Source organism: Lissotriton helveticus, chromosome 5_1, assembly GCF_964261635.1.
Source record: "Lissotriton helveticus chromosome 5_1, aLisHel1.1, whole genome shotgun sequence".
Lineage (NCBI taxonomy): Eukaryota > Metazoa > Chordata > Amphibia > Caudata > Salamandridae > Lissotriton > Lissotriton helveticus.
This window is the reverse complement of record NC_136065.1, coordinates 510,260,628-510,283,782: the sequence shown is the minus strand read 5'-3', so window position 1 is coordinate 510,283,782 and position 23,155 is coordinate 510,260,628. Positions and strand designations below refer to the sequence as shown.

General features: G+C 50.5%; 1 protein-coding gene across 1 annotated transcript in view; it reads left to right on the top strand.

Moving 5' to 3' along the window:
* Positions 1–23,155, top strand: part of ANO7 (anoctamin 7) — a 221,107-nt gene that overhangs the window by 44,491 nt on the left and 153,461 nt on the right. Inside the window, exon 2 of the mRNA XM_078640414.1 lies at positions 22,212–22,329. Within this exon, the coding sequence (XP_078496540.1) occupies positions 22,212–22,329 (118 nt within the window). The remainder of the gene's footprint in view (positions 1–22,211; positions 22,330–23,155) is intronic.

Genomic DNA, 23,155 nt, shown 5'->3' with positions numbered 1-23,155 from the left:
GCGCAGGGTGCAAGAGAATTCTACAGTGTTGCTAGATGGCAGTTGGTGTGGCGTCCAGGGTTGATGGCGAGGAGGGTGCTGGCGTCATAGCGGTTGAGTGTCCAGGAGGAAGGGCCCTCGGTGCTGGGCGTGGTCAGAGGTAGTTGGCTGTAGCCGGGTTTGCCGTTGGCGCACAAGTGGTACGCCCGCTGCGCTTGGCCGCACAGCAGCTGCCATAATGTAGTGCTGCGGGGGGACTGGACAGCTGGGAGGCAGGTAACGTGGGAAAGGACACTGGATGGGGCAAGGACCCGGGGGGAGCGGGGGTTGTAAATATCTTCTAAAAGAATTCTTACCTCAAGAACGGGTCCTGCGTCTTTTGTGCTCCTGCTCTCCTGAGTCTGCTTCCAGGAATAGGAATCGGGCAGCCAGGCTCCGTCCCCTAAGCCAATCACAATGTTGCAATGCGGCATTGTGATCTTTCTTGAGCGCCGTGACAAGGCGTTCCGCCAGGGGCTGGAGGGGTAGGCATGTTCTCCATGCAGGCTGTAATGCAGCCTGCATTGCGGACAGGAATGTGTGCATGACTGCTTTGGGCGGCCTGAGAGGGCCGACCAAACAGTCATTGTGCACTTGAGTGGGCATACCCCTGCCCTGCTTCGTGAGTAGAGCAGTCCCACCCACCCTCCCGCCCGCCAAGGAAACATAGCATGAGTACATCAGAAAGTTATTATCACGTTACGTTTCCTTTTCTTACACTGCTAGAAAGCAGTGTGGCGATGCTCTTCTGCCATAGCGGATGAGCCGCCACTGGGGGTACGTCATCCACAGGTGCTAGGCCTGGGCCCGACTCAACCCCGGTCCTCCTCCGCTATGCGTCCCACCTTCTCCTGACCTGGACATTGACACCATGGCGCAATCAGCTGCCCTCTCTCCAAATCTGTGACTCAGCCAGGCAGGATTTCACAAGCCTGGGTACAGCAGTCGCCACCAGGTCCACTGGGGAACCTCCTGATGCAGGTGATGCAACAGGGCCCCCTTAGGCGTGAAGTTGCAGTGCTCCCACCACACATGTTCGACACAGCTCAGGGGCCTCACCCTCCGCAGCATCCGGTCAGCACAACACCCTTCGGCCTGTGATGCAGAGAGGCGTTGCCAACCATTGGTAATCTCCTCCATGCACCCCAGTGTAGAGGTGGTCCCTACTTTGGTGCACATAAGCGCCTCTAGTGTTCACAGCTCCATGGGGCACCACGCGATCTTCTCACACAGGTCAGCAACATGTCTCCATGCGACCTCGCAGACTTCACCACCAGGTAAGGGTGATCACCAACGCATCAATGTCTACCGCCATGGCCCAGCAACTCCACAGCACCTCCGCATCTTTATCTGGGTCCCAGACGCAGGCCCAGCGAGACCTCCCGGCCCCGGGGACTGTCCGCTCTTTCAAGGCTTTTAAAGCCATGGTGTCGCAGGGAGTTCGCAATGGTAAGTGAGGCATCACTGGTTTTGCCCAGCGATGCGCCTCTTCATGATTGTAGTCCTGAATTTGGCTGGTCATTCTGGTTGTTGGGGAGCTTGGGGGGGTTTGTTGATCTGTGCTGAACTTGGCCATTGCTGCTCCATTCTGCATTCCATTGTTTTTATTTCCTATTTTTCATTTGAGGTGGCCTTATGGGCTATTTTTACCTATAGAGGCAAAAATAGTCACGTTTGGCTGACTAACATGAGTTTTTGCCGCTAATGATCCTTTTGTCAGTTTTCGCCCACTAACCCCAGAATTTGTATTGCCTTCACGCTGGTGTTAGGGGAATTTTTCACTGCGGCTACCTGAAACTATCGCCATGTAGTGACGTATTGTAAATACATCGCTAACAGGGCGATAGTTTTTGGTGATAGGCCGCGTTAAGAAAACTGACGCTAACTAGTGCTAATGCTAGTTAGCTGCAGTTGTTGTACATATACCCCTGGGTTTTTTAGTGAATTAGACTACAGGATGGTCAAAGCATGCCCAGACCATAATTTAGCAGGGTGATGCACCTCTGGACACACCAACTACATCATTGTGTCCTGTGCCAGGAGTAACCTTTTGCGTTTTATGGGGATCTGCAAACACTCAGATAATCCTCAATCAAACATGAAGATTGTCCTGGAGCTAACACAAATGGCACAAGGGGGGAGCAAGCCACTAAATTGTTCTCCATCTCCTTTACAAAGACTAAGCCAGAAATTTAACATTCAGGATGCTAAGGACCAGTGCTTAATTTGAGCAGGTGCTTTCAGGTGCTCAGCACCGACAATTCTTTTACAGGGCCGGGGCTACAATTTTTGACTCTGCATGTGGTGGTCTCAATATTAATTTTTCAAATTCAAAATAAAAAGAACAACATACATTGCATGGTGATTGGCTGGTAAATGTCCATTGACAAGCCAGCATTCGTCTGTCCAGGCAGGCATGATTGTGTATCACCACGTTATTGATGATGCCATCACGCCGATCACAAATCCAAGAAGTCATCAACAAACTATGGCTTGCATTCTATTCCCAGAGTCTGCTGCACCCTGTCACTGCCTGAGCCTAAGCCTCCCATTGGATAATTGTAGCTGGGGGTGGCTAGCTCATGACGGAGTTGAGGCAAAGAAACTGCGAGAACGCATTTGGAACTTGGGAGTGAGGGCTCTTGAGGAAGAATATACAAAAGTAAGTGTGGACTTTCCACTTCCTGCGTAGCCAGAGGAGCATATCCTGCAGCCCTGCATTACTGCTATCCTCAACGTGCTTGATGCGGCTGTGGCCCAATACAACTTTTGTGCGCCATGGCGTCACCTGTAGATTCTGTGCGCTGCACCCCAGCATGGTAATTGCTGAGCATTTGTGAGTCCAGTAGGCACCACAGCCATACTTACCGGCATTGGCAGAATTACGGCTGGGGACAATGCCTGTGCTGTAGCAGGCAGGGTCACAGCAAGCTAAGCACTAGATGCAGATGCCGTCACCATCCCTGGACCTACTAATTACAGGCAGCACTAGCAGTGACATCACCTGCTGTGCTCGAGCAGCCGTCTGTTCCGCAATAAAACCAGTCATACCACACTGATTAATATATGCAAAAAAGCATTTTCATTTGGTGTACATTTTGTTTTTGCACTCGGTGTAGGTAAGAAAGTAAAACACGCCACTTCTTTAGGAATGACAACAGGAAAACGCAGAGTTCAAAATAGCAGGGACATGTACAGGCTGACGACAGGGGTCACAGGCAGCAGCAGTGTTATAGATGAGAGAGAGAGCAGGAATAAAGAGGAGAAAGAAACAACAGGAGAGGAGAGAGATAAGACAGAGCTTAGTAGAAGAAAAAGAGAGCAAATCAGATACAAAGAGAAAGCCGCCATGATGTGAAGAAGAGAGCATTAAGAAGACAGAAGATAGAATGAAAGGACGTAGAGGACAGGACAGAGGAAAATAAGCAGACATATGATAAAACAGAGAAACAGCCAATCACTGCTAGAAGAGTGATAGTAAAGAGCCAAGATCGAGGGGAGAGAGAGCAGAGCATGGATAAAAGTGAAGAGAAAAAAGGGCAGGGCTAGAATGAATAGAGGGCAAATCAGAAATACAGGGACTAAGGTAACACACCAGGTGTTACAAAGATGATAGAAAAAAATTAGAGAGGTGAGAGGATAGACTCTTTGAGCAAAGACTTAGGGTACAGACAACAGATCGAGGTTAGGAGATAGAGACTGAGGCAGTGCGAGTGCTGAAAGTGAAGTCACCGAAGGAAGAAGTGAGCTGTGGCCTCCTTGGCAAAAGTTTCAGCACCTGCACTTCATTTTTTACAAATTAAGCAATTTAAAAAATGAAACCTTCCCAACCACTTCCATGTTCAAGGTGACCTTATGAGGCCTAAGTTTATTCCTGATTGTCTTCCCTCAAACTGAACAGGCTAATAAAAAGTCCCTTTAGTGGCCAAAAGTCAACTGCTAAAATCCTGCAATTTTTTTTATTTTATTTTGTTTATTTTATTAGGGGTATTTATTAATGAGTTAACTGAGTAAGGGCCACATGTATCAAAAAAACATTTTGCGATTACCAAATAGTGAATTTTACCGAATTGCTATTTGCTAATTGCTAAATGTGATGTAAATCTGAAATCGCAAAAAAAATAGTGATTCTTTACAAATCGCATTCGCAGTTTTGTGATTACCTAATTGCGCTTCCTACAATAGGTAATCGCAAATTAGTGAATGTCGCATTTTGGTGCAGCATGATGACCTCACAACCTGGAGGAGGAGGCATATTGCAGGAGCGCAGAACCAGAGAGCCTGTTCTCAGTGCAGAGCATGGCATCTGAGGAGAATGGGAAGGAGGCAGGGGTGCGTAAAAGGAATCTCAAATTGAGTGAGTAGTAATTGGAGGTGCTCACCGAGGAAGTGGTGAAGAGCCATGATAAATGATTTGTCAAAAACTCACTCCATGTCCCGGAGTGTGAAAAGTGCAAAATATGTCAGGAGATCCAGGCAAAAATCAGCGCAGTCGGGGTCATTCAGCACTCCATTGAGGAGATACGTAAAGCTGGTACGACCTGCGGGAAAGGGCAAAAGAAAAGGCTGCAAGCAGGCTTCTAGAGGCGAAAAAGACCGGAGGAGGACCATCCACAAACCCTTAGAGGAATTAGTGGAGTCCATCCTTCAGCCTGAAGGCATCATTGGAGTGATGCATATAGACACCTCAGCAATGCCCAGTACCAGCCAAGGTAAGATACCTGCTAAAGAACATGTGCATGCTACATGTAACAAAATGCCCACTTAGAAAAGTTAGGTATTAAGATGCAAATACCACTCCTGCCCACATTTTACCTGCTACCCACCAATGCATTATGGGAGTAGTAGTCAGGAACACAAGAGGCAAGACAAGCAGCAATATCCAAGCAGCATGACTGATGCTATTCTGGAACGTAGCAGCGTCATGCAGCAAGACCATGTCTCACACCGCAGGCTTCATCACCAACTACCGGGCCATTTAGATATCTATCAGGCATATGCATCAACAATCGGTAATACATGTCGGTAATAGCGAAAAATAGCGAATCGCTATTAAGAACATGCAAACCGCGATGCATCAAAATAATCGCTACAAATTACCGAATCGGTAAAAATCGCTATTAAATACCGAAAGTACGACAGCGAGAGTAGCAAATACCGAGTTAGCTAATACCGAATCGGTATTAGTGAATCCGGTATTAGCGAATTCGGTAATAGCGAAAACGGTAAATTTACGCGACGCCTCGGAAGCAGGCCGATGACATCACAACCAGGAAGTAGGACAGCCACGCTGCATTCAGTGTTCGGAGTAGCACAGAGGAGGAGGCAGAGCACAGGAGTTGAGGACCCTGACAGAACCAGTAGCAACCAGGACAAGGCAAGCAGGACAAGATGGAGAAGGAGGCCCCCCAGCAGGGAAAGGACACACCCCGAAAGCGAAAACGCAAGTTTTCTGATAAGGAGCTGGAAATCCTAATAGAGTGTGTGACCAGCAACAATGACCGACTGTTTGGGAAGTTGTCGCTGAAGGTGCCAGAGGCAGAAAAACGAAAGATGTGGCTGCGCATCAAGGACAAGGTAAATGCCTGCGGAGTCACCCACCGCAGCATCGACGACCTAAAAAAACGCTGGTACGACCTGCGTAAGAGGGCCAAGGAGAAGATAGCGCAGAGGGTCAGGGATGCTGCTGGCACAGGAGGGGGCACATCCAATGTGATGCCTAACACAGCCCTGGAGGATCTAGTGGAGTCCACCATAGAACCGGAAGCTGTTGTGGGGGTCACACGTCTGGACACCTCTGGTGCTGCGGAAGGAGGACAAGGTAAGAAGCATGGCAGCGTAACAATGCAGCGCGTACTAAGTCCCTGCCCAATCCCCCATGCCAGACCCAGTGCACATGTAGCGTTGCCCTAAACACATACCCTCACCACTGTGTTGCACCATGGGAGTTGTAGTCAATACATGAATGGGTGCATGCCAGAGCCCAGAGATGAATACAGCAGCAAAGGGCCAAATGTCAGTCAGAAAAAGTAATTTTTGTGAGATGCCACAGCTATTGTCACATACTATACCATGATAATAACTATGCACTGTTTCACACACAGATGCATCCCCCATCGATTCTGACGACAGCGCCCGCCTCGTCATCTCAGAGACGCCAGTGTTGTCAGATGCGGAGTGCTCACAGGGAGCTGAAGCCATGTCCTCACCTTCACCACCACGGCGGACAACACCTCCACCATCCCTGCGGTCCAAGACACCACCCCCACCACCACCACCACCATCCTCGCGGTCCAAGACACCACCACCACCACCATCCTCGCGGTCCAAGACACCACCACCACCACCACCAGTGCGGGCCACTCCGCAGAGCCGCAGAGCAGATGTTCCCTCCCTGCCCGTGATGGAGTCGGATCACAGTTCAGCACACCCAAATGTTCCACGCCAGGCTGTCGTCACTCGAACCAGCCAAACTGCAGCATGACAGCGCATCAGGCAGAGGGCTGTGCCCCCAGGTCGGGCTGCTGCAAGACCAGTCGATCTGTCCGAAGGGTACGGAGTTGTGGAGACCCGGATGCTGCGTGTCCAGCGCCTGCAGGGGAGACACATGGGTGCCATGAAACTCTCCATGACCAAACTTTGCAACAAACTAGGCAACATGACTGACGCTGTGCGTGAGCACACCACTGCCGTAGCTGCCGGCAACAATGAAATCAAGCTGTGCCTGCAAGAACTGACACGTGCCGTGATCGCAGGCCAACGGAGTGAGCGCCTGCGTCACAGGCAGATCATGCTGGCAGTGAATACAACTAACAAGGCCATTAATAAGCTGGGCAACAGCACGGCTGTGCTGTCCCGCAGGTCCGTGTCCCTGCAAGTGGACCTAGGTCATTATTGTGGGGATGTGGCAAAGGCCCTTGAGAGGGTGACCACTGCAGTGGAGTAACTGCAGCCTGGGTCAGCCAGTGTCAGCAGTCTGGGAGCGGAAGAGGGGAGTGAGGCAGCCTCCAGTGTCAGCAGCGTCTCCCTGTCGGAGTCCAGCGGGAGGAGGCGCAGTGGCCGCAATGCAACTGCCACTGACTCCCATCGTGTAGAAGCCGAGGAGTCACAGGACAATAGACTGGGGGTACGCGGCAAATGGAAGTGAATATGTGGCAAAGTCACACTGTCCTTGGTGACGTAACCATGGCCAGACTAAGGTGCTGCACGCATCACCCGTTCTGAGAAGGGACAATTTTAGTTTGACTTTAACTGCAGCAGCAGCATGTTTGTGTTACGTATTTCTGCACCAGTCAGGTGTCCATGCCCATTAAACCCTTGCAAAACTGATCCTGTTGTCAAGTCACTCTCTTACCTGTCTCAGAAATGATTCCGTGTGATGTATGTCCGCCTCCTTTGCCCTTCAGCTGTGTTGGGCACATGCGCCTGTCGGTGTTGGGGGGGGGGGGGTTGCTGTGCACGTAGTTCATCCTCTCCGTCCACCTCTATGGGTATCCCCCTGCGTGTGGCGATGTTGTGCAGGATGGCACACACAGCAATGATCTGGCAGCAGGTCACTGGGTCGTACTGCAAGGCACCTCCAGTCTTGTGCAGTATTCGGAAGCGGCTCTTGAGGATGCCAAATGTCCGCTCAACCACATTCCTGGTGCTGATGTGTGCTCTGTTGTAGCGCTTCTCTTGCGGTGTAGCTGGGTTGAGATAGGGAGTGAGGAGATATTCACGCAATGCATATGCGCTGTCACCTGCAGGATGGGGAGAGAATGGTAATCAGCATGAATGAAAATATACATGTGGGGATGGAGTGGTTGGAGAGTACGATGATGCATCTATATGTACCTAGTAGGTGTCCCTCTCCGAATTCACCGTTGATCAGGTGCCTGTGGAGGCCACAGTGACGGAATATGTAGGCGTCGTGTGTGCTCCCGGGGAATTGGTCTACAAGGTCCGTAATTATGTACTTGGCATTGCACACCACCTGCACATTGATAGAATGGTATGACTTCCGGTTGCGGAATATGTATTCGGTGGCTGATGGAGGACAGATGGCGACATGCGTGCAGTCAACACACCCGATGACATGGGGGAATTGTGCCACCTGGTAGAATTCCCATTTGGTGCGGGTCAGCTGCTGGGGGGTTGTGGGGAAGGTAATGTGGCGATTTATTAATGTCAGCATGGCCTCTAGGAACCGGTGGAAGAATCATGATAAAGCACTTTGCGACACGCCTCCAGTCTCAGCTATTACCCCCTGGAAGCTTCCAGACGCAAGCAGGTGCAGGCAGCATAGGACCTGCACATGGGCTGGTATGGCGTTGGTCCTACGGGTCTCGTGCTGCAGTAATGGTTCCAGGTCTGCTATTAGGCGCATTATCATGGCACGGTTGAGTCTATACTTGTCGTACACCTGTTCCTCGGCCTGCCCCAGCAAAGTGATGCGCACCCTGAAGATCCTGTCCTGTATCATCCTCCTGCGCTTCGCCTGGGCGTTGATCCTCCTCCTCCTAGCAAGCACGTAGAGGGCAGCCATTTTGGTTGACATGTGGGGTTTCCCAGGACATTTATGAAGGGTTACTGATTGTCAGCACCTGCTGATGGGGTTGGATTTTTTTTTCTGTCCTTCAGTTAACTTTACCTCCTGATTGTGATTCCCCTTATTTTGCTCATGCTAAATAGCGATTTTAGGGATTTTCGGTATTAGCGACTTTTCATGCATACCATTGCGGTTCGTTAATAGCGATTCGGTATTTCCGAAGTCAGCTTTGGGGTTCGGTAATTCCGATTGTCTGTTTAGTGATTCGGTAATTTACCGCGGGGGGTTTTAGCGATTCTTTATTTTTTTCCGATTTATTGTTTGATGCATAGCATTTTCTGGTTTTGCGTTCGGTATCGGCCTGTTTTACCGATTCGGTGTTTTACCGGGAGGTATTTTCGTTGATGCATCTGCCAGTATATTAGGTCCATCAACCGCCTGAGCAATAAAACAGCTCTCCTTTTGAGATGCGCTGTGATCATGCAGGTTGAAAAGGCCCATTGTAGTGGTGATGTGGCCAGGGGTTTGGTGCAGTTCACCAACGCTGTTGAGCAGTTGCAGACTGCTACAATTGCTGGCAATAGTGAACAGGGTGTGGGGAATAGTGAGGCCTTCAGCCTTAGTAGTGTCACAGCACTAGTGATGTAATGCACACAACACGGTGCTAGGCATAGTGCAGCATCAGAGCCTCATCAAGGGAGGGCACAGAGCACACTGACCGGGTCAGTGGAGTGCGTGGCTTCAAACAATAATATGGGCTGAGCCCTGTTACGCCATTAGGTGAATTAACCTATTGCATTTTGTTGTCAGTGCTGACAGTTTAGTGTTAGGGCAAATTTTTTTATAGTGTTGGTCACACAAAATGTCATCTTCTTTAACTGTGTGCATGTATTTAACCTGAATTCAAGGTAATAAATATTTACATTAGCAGTTACCGCATGTTGTGCATTGTCCAATCATTACTTCCCTTAAAAATAATTCTGCATTATTTCTGCACGTCTTCATCTGCCTTCTGCTGCGCTTGAACCATCTGCTGGTTGGCGAGGTCAAGATGGCTCATCGTCTTCTTCTGAATCTGTATCAGAAAGTTCCATGGGTATGCCTCTGGTAGTTGCAATGTTGTGCAACATGGCACATATGGCCACAATCTTGCAGCTACTTTCAGGGCTGTACTGTTGTGCCCCACCACTTTTATGGGGACAGCGGAAATGACTCTTGAGTAACCGAAAGGTCTGCTCAATTACGTTATGTGTACTTTTGTGGGCAGCATTGTAACGTTGCTCACTTGGAGTGGATGGATTGAAAAGGGGTGAGGATGAATGAGCGCACAGCATATGTACTGTCACCTACAGGGGTAAAAGCAAGAGATTAATCACTGTGCATGTGTCAATGCGGCCGAAGTGTCTGCAGATTTGTGATACATGTATTTATCTAGTAGCTGTCCTCCAAATTCACCCCAAAGTAGACGTGTGTAGATTCCACTATATCTGAAGATAAATGAATCATGCGTACTACCTGGGAATTTGTCACTATGTCTGTGATGATATGCGTGGCATTGCATATATTTTGGATGTTTAGTGAATGGTAGCATTTCCTATTCCTGAAGATGTACTCATTGAATGAGGGGGGACATAGAGCTACATGTGTCCCATCAATGCAGCCAAAGAGGTGCGGAAATTGTGCTAACTGGTAGAATTGCAATTTTGTTTGCTGCAAGTCCTATGGGGTGTTTGGGAATCTAATGTGCCTATGTATTTTCAACAATATTGCATCCAGGAATGCATTAAAAAGTGTGACAGCGGAGCGATGGCGGCTGTGTTTTAGGTTCGTTCCGGCCAGCCCCGTTAGTATCTTGGAAATATCCTGCCCTGAGCGTATCTCTTGGTCCTGCAAACGCCGGAGACCCAGCGCTATCCGTTGGTGGCCCTCTGTTGTCCGTGGGGGCTCTCGGAGCGCTGTGAGACGACTCGAGGCGAGGGTGCGGCCTGGTAAGCGCCCGGGAGACGGGAGCTGGGGCCTGGAGTGTCGCGTCTGGCCGAGGCCGTGGCTGTCGAGCCGGCGGTGAGGTGCCGGTGCGCCGGAGTACCCCGGCGCCCTTCCCGCTCCCCTGTCGTGGGGAGGCCTTGGCCGCCGGGAGTGCGTAGTGGGCAACCGCGCTCCTGTGCTTTCTTGCTGGGGCCCTGAGTACATGGGCTGGCCGTGAAGGTGCCGTGTGAGCGGACGCGAGGGGCCGGCCGGCCTTCTGGAGGACAGCGGCCATTTTGGGTGATCGGCCCACCGTGAGTCATACCTTGGACTTCGTGACTGTGGACTACGGGCTCCGCGGCTCTGCTGCGGGGCCATTGAAGTTGTGGGCCAGAGGCGACGCCCGTTGAGAGCGGGCGAGACTCTTTCCGCGGCTTGGGGGTGACCGCGGCCATCTTCTGTCTCCCGGGCAGTGCGCCGAGATTCTCACAAGCGCTGAGAGGAGGGTTGCGGCGGGCAAGCAAAGACGGTCTGGGCCCGAGGTGCTGGTTCCTCCCCCCCCATTGAACTTTGAGGCGATCTTTCACGTCGGCGGAGTGGAGAGACTTTGAGTGCCGACCCCGGGGAACCTGGGCAGCCGCTGGGACACCTGGCTGGAGCTCGAGGGCCGGGCGCTCAATATACCGACCTGGCCTGCGGTGGTGAGTTGGCTGCGGAGGGGTGTGGGGCTTGGACACTGGGGGTGAGGGCGTCTGCTCGATTCCCCCCCTCCCTTATATTCTGCCTGGATCTCCAGTGGAGTGGTAGTGGCCCTGCTTCTGGGCGCTCGGCAGCCTCATCGGGCTGCGGTGATTGGGGGTGAGACGGCCGCCGCGGACTGGCATGGCTGTATGGACGATCTGATCCTGGAGGGGCCGGGGGCGGCGATCCAGAGGCTTGAGAGGGCACTTCGGTGGTCGACTCGGGCCACGGTGCTCAGGCAAGAGTAGGGCCCCTTGGTGGAGGTGAAGACTTGGCCCACGGCCTTCCATATTGGCCCTACGGTTCTCTGGTGTGTAGGCGCTGCCGGGAGTCACGGTGAGGAGCCCCATCATCACATCTATCACATACAGCCACAATGACACAGGGTGGTGCCGGAGGTGGACACTCTAAACAAGGGACCCTTGATAAATTTACAGAGTTAGGCCAGGCGGCAGGTGGTGGGGGGCCGCAAACCTCGGTGCCCGACAATGCAGTATTGCTGATGGCCATAACGCAATCCAGTGACATGCTGGACGTCAAGATTGGGGCCGTTGGGTCAGACGTTATGTTACTCCGTCAGGACCTACGGAACGCGGTTGAAAGGATCACCTGCATGGAGACTCGCATTTCCGAAGTAGAGGCTGATATGTCCGTGCTCAAGAAAAAGGTTGCCGCCATGGAAAAGAGTCAAAAGGGCCTCGCCAGGAGGGTTGAGGATGCAGAAGGGCATGCTCGACGAAATAACCTACGCTTCGTGGGTTTTACGGAGGACTGTGAAGGCAACGATGCGGAGCGCTTTCTGGCCCAGTGGCTGGAGAGCTGGATTCCCTTGGACGCTTTATCTCCCTGCTTCGTTGTGGAGCGGGCCCATCGGGCCCTCATGCAGAAGCCCCATACTGGAGCGCGCCCACGCCCAATCATTGCTAAATTTTTTAACTATGCAGACCGCGACATCATCCTGCGGCAGGCACGAACGAAGGCTCTGCTCACCTATAACAATGTCACCATACTCATCTTCCCGGACTACACGCAGCTGGTGCAGCAGCAGCGCCAGTCTTTCCTTGCGGCTAAGGCCCGTCTCCGGGGCCTCAACATCCAGTATGCCTTGCTCTACCCGGCGCGGTTGCGGGTCATCTATAAATCCCGCACGCTGTTCTTTGATTCCCCCGAGGAAGTTTTCCAGTGGACGGATGAGACAGTGAAACTTCGAGTCACCACGGCCCCGGGGGGCGAATCGGATTCTTCTTCGAGTGGTAAGGCCCGTGGGGGCCTACGGAGTCAGCAGCGTTGACGCAAGGGCTCGACTTCGGGTCGCAGCTCACGCTCTGGCTCCGTGTCTCGTCAAGAGGGCCTGACTCCGGAACAGCAGCAGCAGGAGGAGTCCTGAAATGTGGAACTTTCGTTCTGAACTTTGTATACAGCAGAAACAGACGCTCAGGTGCTCAGGTATTGGGGGCTGGAGCCTGCCCCAGTAGGTGTGGGTGGGTGGGAGTGAGAATCCTGTTCTTATGGGTTGTCACTCGGGGATCCATTGGAAGGAGGGGTTTGTGTTCCCCCGTTGGGGACTGGGATGCGCTCCGACCGCGACAGGTGCTTCCATGTCTGGGAGGTGCAGGGTGGGGGTGGAGGGGGGGCTTGGTGTTTGGGGTGGGAGTTTGGGGGGTTGTTTGCGCATATTACGCTGCTATGTGTGGGCTATGCTGTCTGCGTGCTGAGTCATCAGGACACCAGTAACTATTGTGAACATTTAGCCTTATGTCTGTTGCGGGGGGAGATGGACGGGTAGGCCCCGGCACCTTGCGTGTATTAAGTTGGAATGTGCGGGGGGTGTTGGACAAGGTGAAGAGGGGTGCGGTTTTCCAGTATGCAAAGAGGGTGGGGGTGGATGACTTATTATTGCAGAAGACGCATCTGCTCGGCACAAGGGTACCATGCCTCCAACGATTTGGGTACACACAAGTATACCACTCAGGCTTTGTGAGGGGGTCTAGGGGGTTGCTATTCTTATACATCGTAGGATTTCATATGTGCATGATAAACTCTGGACTGACACACAGGGCAGGTATGTTTTTGTGCAGGGCAGGGTGGGAGGAGACAGGGTGACCCTGGGTAGGGTCCACGCCCCGCCACCCCTGCAGTGGCCTCTTGTGGAGAAGCTCATGTCCCTTCACTTTCTATTGTAGGGGGAGATTGGAATGATGTCATGGACCTGGGCAGTGATAGGTGGCGCAGTGGGGTGGTTGATGGGGGAGGGGGCGTGGGGGCTCCCACCACCAAACTCCATGCCTTGGCAACAGGCCTGGACTGGACGGATGCTTGGAGGTATCGACATGGCTCACGTAGGGTATACACATACCTCTCTGCAGTACATGATTAGTTTTCTCGATTTGATTACATTTTTGTTCCAAGGGGGCTGGCACATAGAATCCGATCGGTGGCTATTCTGCCGAGAGCCTTGTCTGATCACTCACCAGTGGCCCTCACATTTGCCGTGGGTCCGGCCAGGCACCCGTTTCGCTGGCGTATGTCTGCGTGGCACCTGATGCAGGATGCCTACAGGGAGCACATGGCCAAAGAATTAGATCACTACCTGTTATCCAACGTGGGCTCCGTAGATTCCCCGACCACCCTATGGGAGGCCCTAAAACCCACTCTGCGATGGGTAGACATCTCCTGGTGCGCAGCGGCCTGTAGGGGGCGGAGGAGAGAGTTGGTGTGGCGCGAGGCTGCGCTTGAGGACTTAGAGCGTAGGAGTCGGGAGGTGGATGGTGGACCCGTCAGACGTCAGTTAATACTAGCTCAGCAGCAACACACCGCGGTTCTAATGGATGAGGCGCGACAGGCTTGGCTGGCCACTCGTAGTCGGGTGTACCAGTGGGGGGACAAATCGTGCAAAATGCTACACCGCCTATGTCAAGGCACTCTACTTGCCCAACCGCTGCCCCAAATTATAGGTCCTGGTGGGGAATCTGTACTCGAACCCACGGCAATTGCAGAGAGCTTCGCTGCATACTACGAGGAGCTCTACGCGCCCCGGGAGTGCTTGCCGGCTGATATGGTCCAGAGGTTCATTGATGACCTCCCTCCGCGGGCGGTCTCGGATGAGGTGCGGGATTTGCTGGACAAGCCGCTGACTGATGATGAAATTGGTACGGCTCTGGGTGAGTTGAACTCCGGTAATGCGCCGGGTCCCAATGGCTTCCCCAGCGAATTTTTTTCTGAGGTTTTATGTGCAGCTGGGTCCGCGACTCCGACGGGTGATGGAGGAGGCGCGCGAGGGGGGTTGCTCCCGCCGGATTGGCGACATGCCGAGGTGGTGGTCTTTATGAAACCGGGCAGGCCCCCAGGGAGTCATGCATCCTACTGCCCGATATCGCTGCTCAATACGGAAGCAAAGGTTCTGGCCAAAGTTCTGGCCAATAGGCTTAAACCCCACATTGCGGATCTGGTCCATTCCGATCAGGCAGGCTTCATGCCTCAGAGGGCTACCCACCACAATATTCGAAGCGCTCATGTCGCGATTTCCGCATGGAGGACCCTGGGGGAGTAGGCGGCGCTTTTTCTAGCTGACATGGATCGTGCCTTTGATTCCAGGAGCTGGATATATTTGTTTGCCCTACTGCGACGCCTCACTCTCGGCCCGCACTTTTTGGCATATATACAGCTGCTATACACTGATCTTACGGCCGCCGTGCGTGTTGGGGGCGCAGTCTCTCATTCCTTTTTAGTTCGAGGGGGACGCATCAGGGCTGCCCCTTGTCCCCCTATTTATTCGCGCTCACCATGGAACCCCTCGCGGCGTGGGTACACATTGATGCCCAACTCAAAGGTTTTCGGTGGTGTGCGGACCTGGCTGATAAAATAGTGTTATATGCCGATGACGTTTTGTTCTTCCTTACGGATCTGGATCGCTCGGAGCCGCGGCTGCTGCGCATACTGCAAATTTTTGGCGAAACCTCCGACTTATATATGAACCCCGCTAAGTCGACGCTGTGGATACTCCGTGGGCATGGGCGTCGGACCTTCAAATGGCATCGCGCGGGGTGAAGTACTTGGGGGTGTATTTGTCAGAGGATGCTACAGTATCCCGGGAGCGCAATCTCACCCCTGTGTGGAATCGTACCCGCGAGGATATAAAGGTGTGGTCCCATGTGCCATTGTCTATATACGGCAGATCGGCCATTTTTAAGATGGTTGCGCTCCCCCGCATTGTGTACCAATTGCAAAATCATCCCTACCGGATTCCGCTCCGTTGGTTCCAACAAGTCAACTCGGCACTGAGTGGGTTCATGTGGGAGGGGGGTGATAGCTCGTGTGGCGCTGCGGACGTGTTTCTGCTCTTCATATACTGGGGGACTGGCCACATCGGACGTGCTCTCTTATTATCAGGAGGCCCATCTGCTGGTCTTAAATGACTGGTGGTACGGCGACCGGGGCGACCCGGCCTACGCGGTGGAGCAGTTCCTCATGGGCTCGGCGTCAGTTCATACGCTGATGTATTCGGCGTTGCTCCGGTGGTGTCTTCCCTCTGCCACACAAGTGGTGTTTTGCGTCTGGAGACAAGCGCTGTGTAGAATGGGGTGGTGGAACGTGCTTACTCAGGAAACCCCTCTTTGGTACAATGGTCACTTGCCCCAACTAGCTGCGCTTCTGGGTTTCCGGGGCTGGGGTGCCCCGATCCCAATTTTTTTAATATCTCCAATTTCGGCATGCTCTAACACCCTATTTGTCTGATCTAGAGCAGCTCCCTGACTTTAGTCCGTTAGAGGCCAAATTGTTCATGGGGAAATTGCCAGATAAGAAAATCTCACGCATTTATCAGACACTGGTGCACCATTGCTCCTCCGATCTACATAAACTCAAGGCCGGGTGGGAAGAGGATGTTGGGGATTTAGAGGAAGAGGATTGGAATGAGGCCCTGGCAGGTCCGCGATTAGCGGCAATTTCCACTCGCTTGCGTTTGATCCAATTTAAGTATCTGCATTGCGCGTATTTTACAGGACAGCGCCTGTGGAAGGCGGGCATGGTGGGTTCCCCGGACTGTCTTCGGTGTGGTTCGGAAGTGGGTACACTCACACATACTACATGGGGCTGTTCCTCTGTACTGAGGTTCTGGGATGGGGTGTTTCGATGTTTGTCGGAGGTGTTGGCCTGGGTGCTTACTCGAGACCCCAGGTTAGCGTTGTTGAATGTTATGGAGGGTATTGGGGTAACAGGTATAAGCGTCATTTGTTGCTTCTGGGCCTCACTCTAGCTAAACGAGACATTGCCAGGGCCTAGAAGGCGCCTCATGCCCCGCCTCTGGTCGCCTGGAAGAACAGTATGGACTTTTGTATGGGGCTGGAACAACCCATATTTCTGGCCAGGGGGAGTCCTGGCAAACACTTTAAAATATGGAAGAGGTGGGCCGATTACCGAGGGCTGGACTTGGACCCTCCGCCTGACAGAGCCGCCCTCCCGTCGCCTTGACATCTGGACATTTGGCAATACTATGAAGTGTCTTGACAGGACTATGCATGCTTTCTGTACAAATGTTTTTTCTATTTTAGCAGCGGCGCAACTGGGGGGGAGGGATGGGAGAGGGGTGGGTTAGTGTTTCTTGTAAAAGTCTGCAGATGATATTCTTGCTTCTTTGATGCTGGCAGAGGTCCCCGGTGCTCGGGACTATGCATTCTATGTGTGTTCGGACAAATAAAAATCCGTTTAAAAAAAAAAAAAAAAAGTGTGACAGCGCACTTTGGGAGACCCCTCCTGCTGCTGCTAATACCCCCTGGTAGCTCCCTGAGACTAAGAGGTGCAGGGAACATAGGACCTGCACAAGGCTGGGAATTGCATTGGTCCTGTGAGTATGATGGTTTGGTTGCAGGTTGGCTATTAGGTCCAATATGATGGCAGAATTAAACCAATACTTGTCATATATTTCCCACTCTGTCTGGCTAAACAATGTAATGCACGTTCTGAAAACCTGCTCTTGTCTCCTCCTCCTTCTCTGTGCTGCAACCAGTACCCTCATCCTCCTCACAATGAGGTAAAGTGCAGACATTATGGAACATGCTGAGGCACTCTGGGCCTGTTTAAATAGGTTGCACCAGGTTACAACCTTATTGGAGTTGGTGATATTTAGCACATGCAAAATTGCATTTTCTAGTCCATTCGCAAATTGTGAATGGTTCCTACTTTACATTTGCAATTACCTAATTATGATTCACATTTTGTGATTCGCAAAAGAGAGTCACAAATCTGGGAATCGCAATCTTTGCATTTACTTAAAAGTGGGCTACGAATGCATTTTATGCATTCGGAAAGGCAATTTTGCATGCAAAAACTGGTGAAATTACAGAACTACACCATTTGCAAATACAAAATTTTTGATACATGTGGCCCTTAGACTCTAGTGAGGTGTATCGTACAAAGAGTGCAGGCAATCCCAATGTGCTCTTCTAGGGGCTAGTGCGGTGGAGCAGCCTTAGGCTTATCAGAAAGGCATCTGCAAATAAATACATACACTAGTTAATATATGATGCACACGACTCAATAAGGAGATCCACACCAATTTATAAAAATAACACTTACCTTTATATACATTTAGGCATCAGAATCAATACAATCAGGTAAGAGAAATACTTTGCATTCTAAAAAGTTGACACTTAGTGCATTTTTCAGAGGCTGCAATCTTATTCTAGTGAAGGAAAACAAGTACTGCATTCTGGTACAGTACAGAAATTAAATGAAATCCAGTATTTGTAAATCGCACCATTACCCAAGGTTGTTCAGGCACTGGGGGCCGTCGAGAAGATTAAGCGAGCTATTGCCCAGAGTCACATGATGCTGGGCTAACCTGCCACCGGCACCGGGGATCAAACCGTGAACCCCATCGTCTGGAGACAGGCACCCTAGCCGTTGCGCCACACCTCTTCCCCAACAACAGCAATTTACAAGACCAGTCTCTGGTACTTAAGGTAAATATTAGGCAAGGTCCAAGGCAGCACCAGTAGGTCACCTCCATTGGGACTGGGGCAGCCAGGTGCAGTGCTGCACTACAGCGTTGGGTGCCCAATATTAGTCAATGGGGATCGGTTTTTGTGAAAAGAGGCTACCGGTTTTGACTGGGAGGCCAGTCGGGTTGAACTAGGCAAAGGGCTGAAATCTTGCGATGCTAGAACACCAGGGGTCCTCTTCTCCTCGGGTCGGCTGGGGCGGCTGGGTGCATGGGTTCTTTGTGTTGTCAGGTTTCTTTGCCCAGGAGCAACTGCGGTTGAGGGGGCTAGCAAACAGAGGCTGCAGACGACGTTGGGGAGTTCATGCAGGGTGAACTCAAAGTGTACTCTGTCTCTTGAGGGCTTGGGAACCAAGCGGACGCAGTTGCACTACTTTGACTTCGAGCTGGGGGCTTGGGTGCAGTGGTGCTTGGTGGTGTTGAGCTTTGGCGGTTCCAGGGTTCTCATGGTTCTTCCTGGGGTGCCTGCAGGATGCAGGGGAGCAGCTCCGCTACTCCACGGGAGTTCTTTAGTCTTTATTGAAAGCAGACCTTCCTCCCAGGCTTTAGAGGCATGACAACTGCAGGATGAGACATCTTTGGCGCAGGTTCAATCGGTAACAGAAGACAGGCCGGTAGGGCTGGTGCCAAGTCAGTTGCTCTTCTTCAGTCTTCTGCTTTTGCGGCTCTTCAGTGTCCTTCTTCTTCCTAGGCTGTCAGGATCTATTTTTCTGGTGTCATACTGAATTTAGGGGCGTTAGGGGAGTGTAGAGTAGGAATCAATGGGTTGCTTACTCCTAGGGTCACTGCTCCTCCTATATGACCACTTCCTATGGGAAGTGGGCATAACCCTGTTTTAGAGTTCCTAAGTTTGCCATAATCAAAATGGCTAACTCTGAAAAGTCACATCCACTTCAGGTAGCCCACCTTCTGGGTGGTATTGCTTGAGGGTAGACACGCCTATCTAACTCGCTAATGTTCCCACTTGTCCAGGTGTCAAAGGGCCCTGCACAAAGGAGGTCAGCTTCTTCTCCTGTGAGAGAATGCAGATTCGCATACCAAAGGCAGTGGGCTGTTTGAAGCTCCCCTGCCTTGGAATGCTAATCTGCCTGTCATCCTGTAGGTGGGGTGTGTAAGCACTCTCTGCCCGAACAAGCTTGATTTCTGGACTCCTGGGAGCAAAGGCCTTCACCCTCATTGATCAGAAACTTGTCTCTGGTGGCAGGCTGGCAAAAGCTAGTTAGTTATCACACAAGTAGCTGGAAGGTTTTTAGGGGGCACCTCTGTGTGCATGTATCAATGAATGCAACACTGGCATCAGTGTGTGTTTATTAATATGAGATGTTTGATACCAAACATCCCTATTTACAGTAAAGCCATCGTGCAGCTGGGGAACGTGTTTTCACCAGTGTCCAGCACATGTACTCAAAATGGCTTCCCTGTTCACTTGTACTGGCAGCAATAGAGCTGACCAGCACAAGGGCATATGCGCTGGTGCAGAAATGTCCTCGCATGTAGTAAAGTGCACCCTGCTGTAGGAGTTATGTACCTATATTGCATGCAGTGTCTGTCGGTATGGCACACAGGAATGTGTCCCAAACATAGTAGGTGAGCCATTGATATTCAGCTCATTCTGTGCACAATCTTGTTGGTTTCTTGGGTGCCGGAAAGGGCTGTCACGCTGCCGGCCACGGTGACATTAATTTGGTTGCATTTGCAGCCGATTGAGACTTCTTATTTGATCACATATAGTTTAATACCTTTTGTTATGGTGATACACAATTTAAGTTTGGTTTGACACATTTGTCTCTTAAGTATCAGCAGCACACGTTGATCTTATATTCTTTTATCATTGGAGCACATTTTGGAGTAGGTTTTTATATACTGACTGTGTGAAACACGTTTTACATATTTATGTTTTTTGGGCTTAGAGATTTTCAAAGGTTACTGATGGGTCTTCCCTTACATTATAGTTACTCTTGACAAAGGGCTTCTTTGCCCAAAATGCATTGGGTGTACCTCAATATGATTTACAAGGATGTAAAGTGAATTGCGCCATGTTTTAGAAATAAGCTTGAATAGGCATTTCTTCTGCTTTGAAAGATTGGAACCACATTGCTTCTGTTTAAACTCCAAAATCATTTAAGAAATTGGAATACAGTTTGATTGCAATGAATTACTTGGATTACATTAGATTTTTGTTTTTAACTGTTTGGCTATCACCTTCATGGCTGAACTTTAAAAAATCATGATTTATGTGGAATAAATTTGGTGTGCACTCTATCACATTTACTGGTTACGCAGGGATGTGTGCCAATTCATATTTTGACTTATGTCTGCACCAAAGCACGCAGGATGCAGTCGCAGTCTGTATGCATTTGGTGAGGGGTCCGTTCGGGTTGCACAATTCGTGCTGCAGCCCTTAAGGTCCCTCTTTAGCCTCCTTGCCCTAGGTACCAGGAGCACCACTTACTAGGCACATGCGGGGAGTGCTAAAGGTATGGCCAATTGGGGTACAATTGCACAGTTTTTGGTAAACCGATCTGGCACTGGAGACCTGGTTAGCAGTAGCTCAGTGCACCTCCAGTTGAAACCAAATGAAATACAAGGCAAAAAGTGGGGGCTACCATGTCAGAAAGGGCACTTTCCTACAATTACATCTCTTACTCTGTTCAGAATGTTGGCTCATCTCTTCTTTCACCTCTTCGTTCACACTTCATCTAAAGATAGTGCTGTGCTGCGGTCTTTAACAATTAAGTACAACTCTTGCCTTTTTAACAGCATATATGGAGAAATGTGTTAAGGAATGGCCAAATTTGACACAATTATTGGAAAATTTACTTTTGGGGAAAACCCCCATTTAAGTGGTGATGCTCATTCACTGTTGCTGTGGTGTGACACAATTTCCAGTGCAGCTTTGGGTCCTCTATCCAGCCTGCCATTGAATGTATCTCTATAGTATTATTCCAACCTCTTCCCCTGCTTAGATCTTTACCCAATATTCGAAATCCTTGCATAATGTCTTTGAGTACACTGGTTACAATGAATCCCAGAATACAGAGTCCGTGTATAGTGTCCTTGGGTGCACTGGTTACAATGGAAGCCCAGAATACAGAACCCTTGTATAGTTTCCTTTAGTGCTCTAGTTACAGTGGAATTCCAGAATACAGAGTCCTTGCATAATGTCCTTGAGTGCACTGGTTACAGTGGAATCCCAGACTATAGAGTTCTAGTATAGTGTCCTTGGGTGCCCTTGTTACAATGGAATCCCAGAATACAGAGTGCCTGTATAGTGTCCTTTTGTGCACGGTTTACAGTGGAATCCCAGAATACGGACTGCTTCTATAGTGTCCTTGAGTGCACTGGTTACAGCGGAACCCCAGAATACGGACTGCGTCTATAGTGTCCCTGAGTGCACTGGTTACAGTAGAACCCCAGAATACAGAGTTCTAATATAGTGCCCTTGGGTTCATTGGTTACACTGGAATCCCAGAATAAAGAATGCTTGTACAGTGTCCTTGAGTGCACTGGTTACAGTGGAATCCCAGAATACAGAGTCCTTGTATAGCGTCCTTTAGTGCACTGGTTACAATGGAATCCCAGACCACAGAGTCCTTGTATGGTATCCTTGAGTGCACTGGTTGCAGTGGAATCCATTTATTCAGTGCCCTTGCATAGTGTCCTTGGGTGCACTGGTTGCAGTGGAATCTTTATATTTAGTGTCCTTGCATAATGTCCTTGCCTGCACTACTGGCAGCAGTGGAATCCCTGTATAAAGTTACCGTTTAGAGTGTCCACAACTGCACGGGTTACAGAGTAAGCCCAGTATTCAGTGTTCTTGTGTAGTGTCAGTAAGTGCACTGGTAGCAGTAGATTCCCTCTATTCAGACTCCTTCTCTAGTGCCCTTGTTTGCACTGGTTGCTGTGGAATTCTTATACATACTTTTAATGAAATCCTTCTGTCTTCTTTGAAACCCGCAGGATGAAGAGTATGAATTGGAGGATGATGACGATGATCCCATTTACTTACATAGTGAAGATGATCGATTCCGCCCAGAATCCAAGGGGAACTTGTTCCGTGACAGAAAGAACAAAGTGGGTAAGCATGACCGGGGGTGGATCCTTCTGTCTGTGCCCTACTTCTAGTGGAATCACTGGATCCTTTATTCCAGCTTCCCATAATAATGCAACAGCATTAATTCAAAATGAATGCAAAGACCTGTCTTTATTAAGTCTCATAGAGGAACAATGCATGTCACTTGAGGTGAAGGAATGTCCCTCTCTTCCTCGCTCAATGCTTGTTAGTGATGGTGGTCTTTTCCATCCCCTCCTCACTGGCCCCCAGTGCTCAGTGGTGTAGTAAGGGTGAGATGGGTCAATATCCAAGTAGGCAAAATGGGTCCATACCACACATTGATAGTAAAAGATAGCCATAATTGTGGTACAGGGGGACCCGCACAGCCTTGGCTTGGATGCACTTCACCTGCTGTACAATTAAAAGCTTCATTCCTGGCAATGTTGTCCATGGACCCAATGGTTTAACCTCTCCTTACCATCTCCCAGTGCTTGTCATTATCACTGAAGGTCAACCCTTATTCCTCATCCTCTCCTAATCCTTGTCACTTAATGTGAAGGCTTCTCCCTTTGCTCCTCCATTCCCAAGACCAGTTACTGAAGATGATGGTCTTGCCCTCTCTTCCTCGTCCTTTTCAATTTCCTGTCACTTGAGGTGAAGGTCTGATCCTCTACTGAAGTTCTAATCGTCTTCCTCTGCCTGTCATGGGAGGTGAAGTCCTGTCCAGCTCCTCTTCAATGGAGGGCACCTCCTCCCCAGTGCCTGTGATGGGTGGTGAGGACCTATTCCATTTTCCCTCGTCCTCTCCCTGACAGCCTTCCCCTCTTTCAACTTCCATTCTCAACTGCAG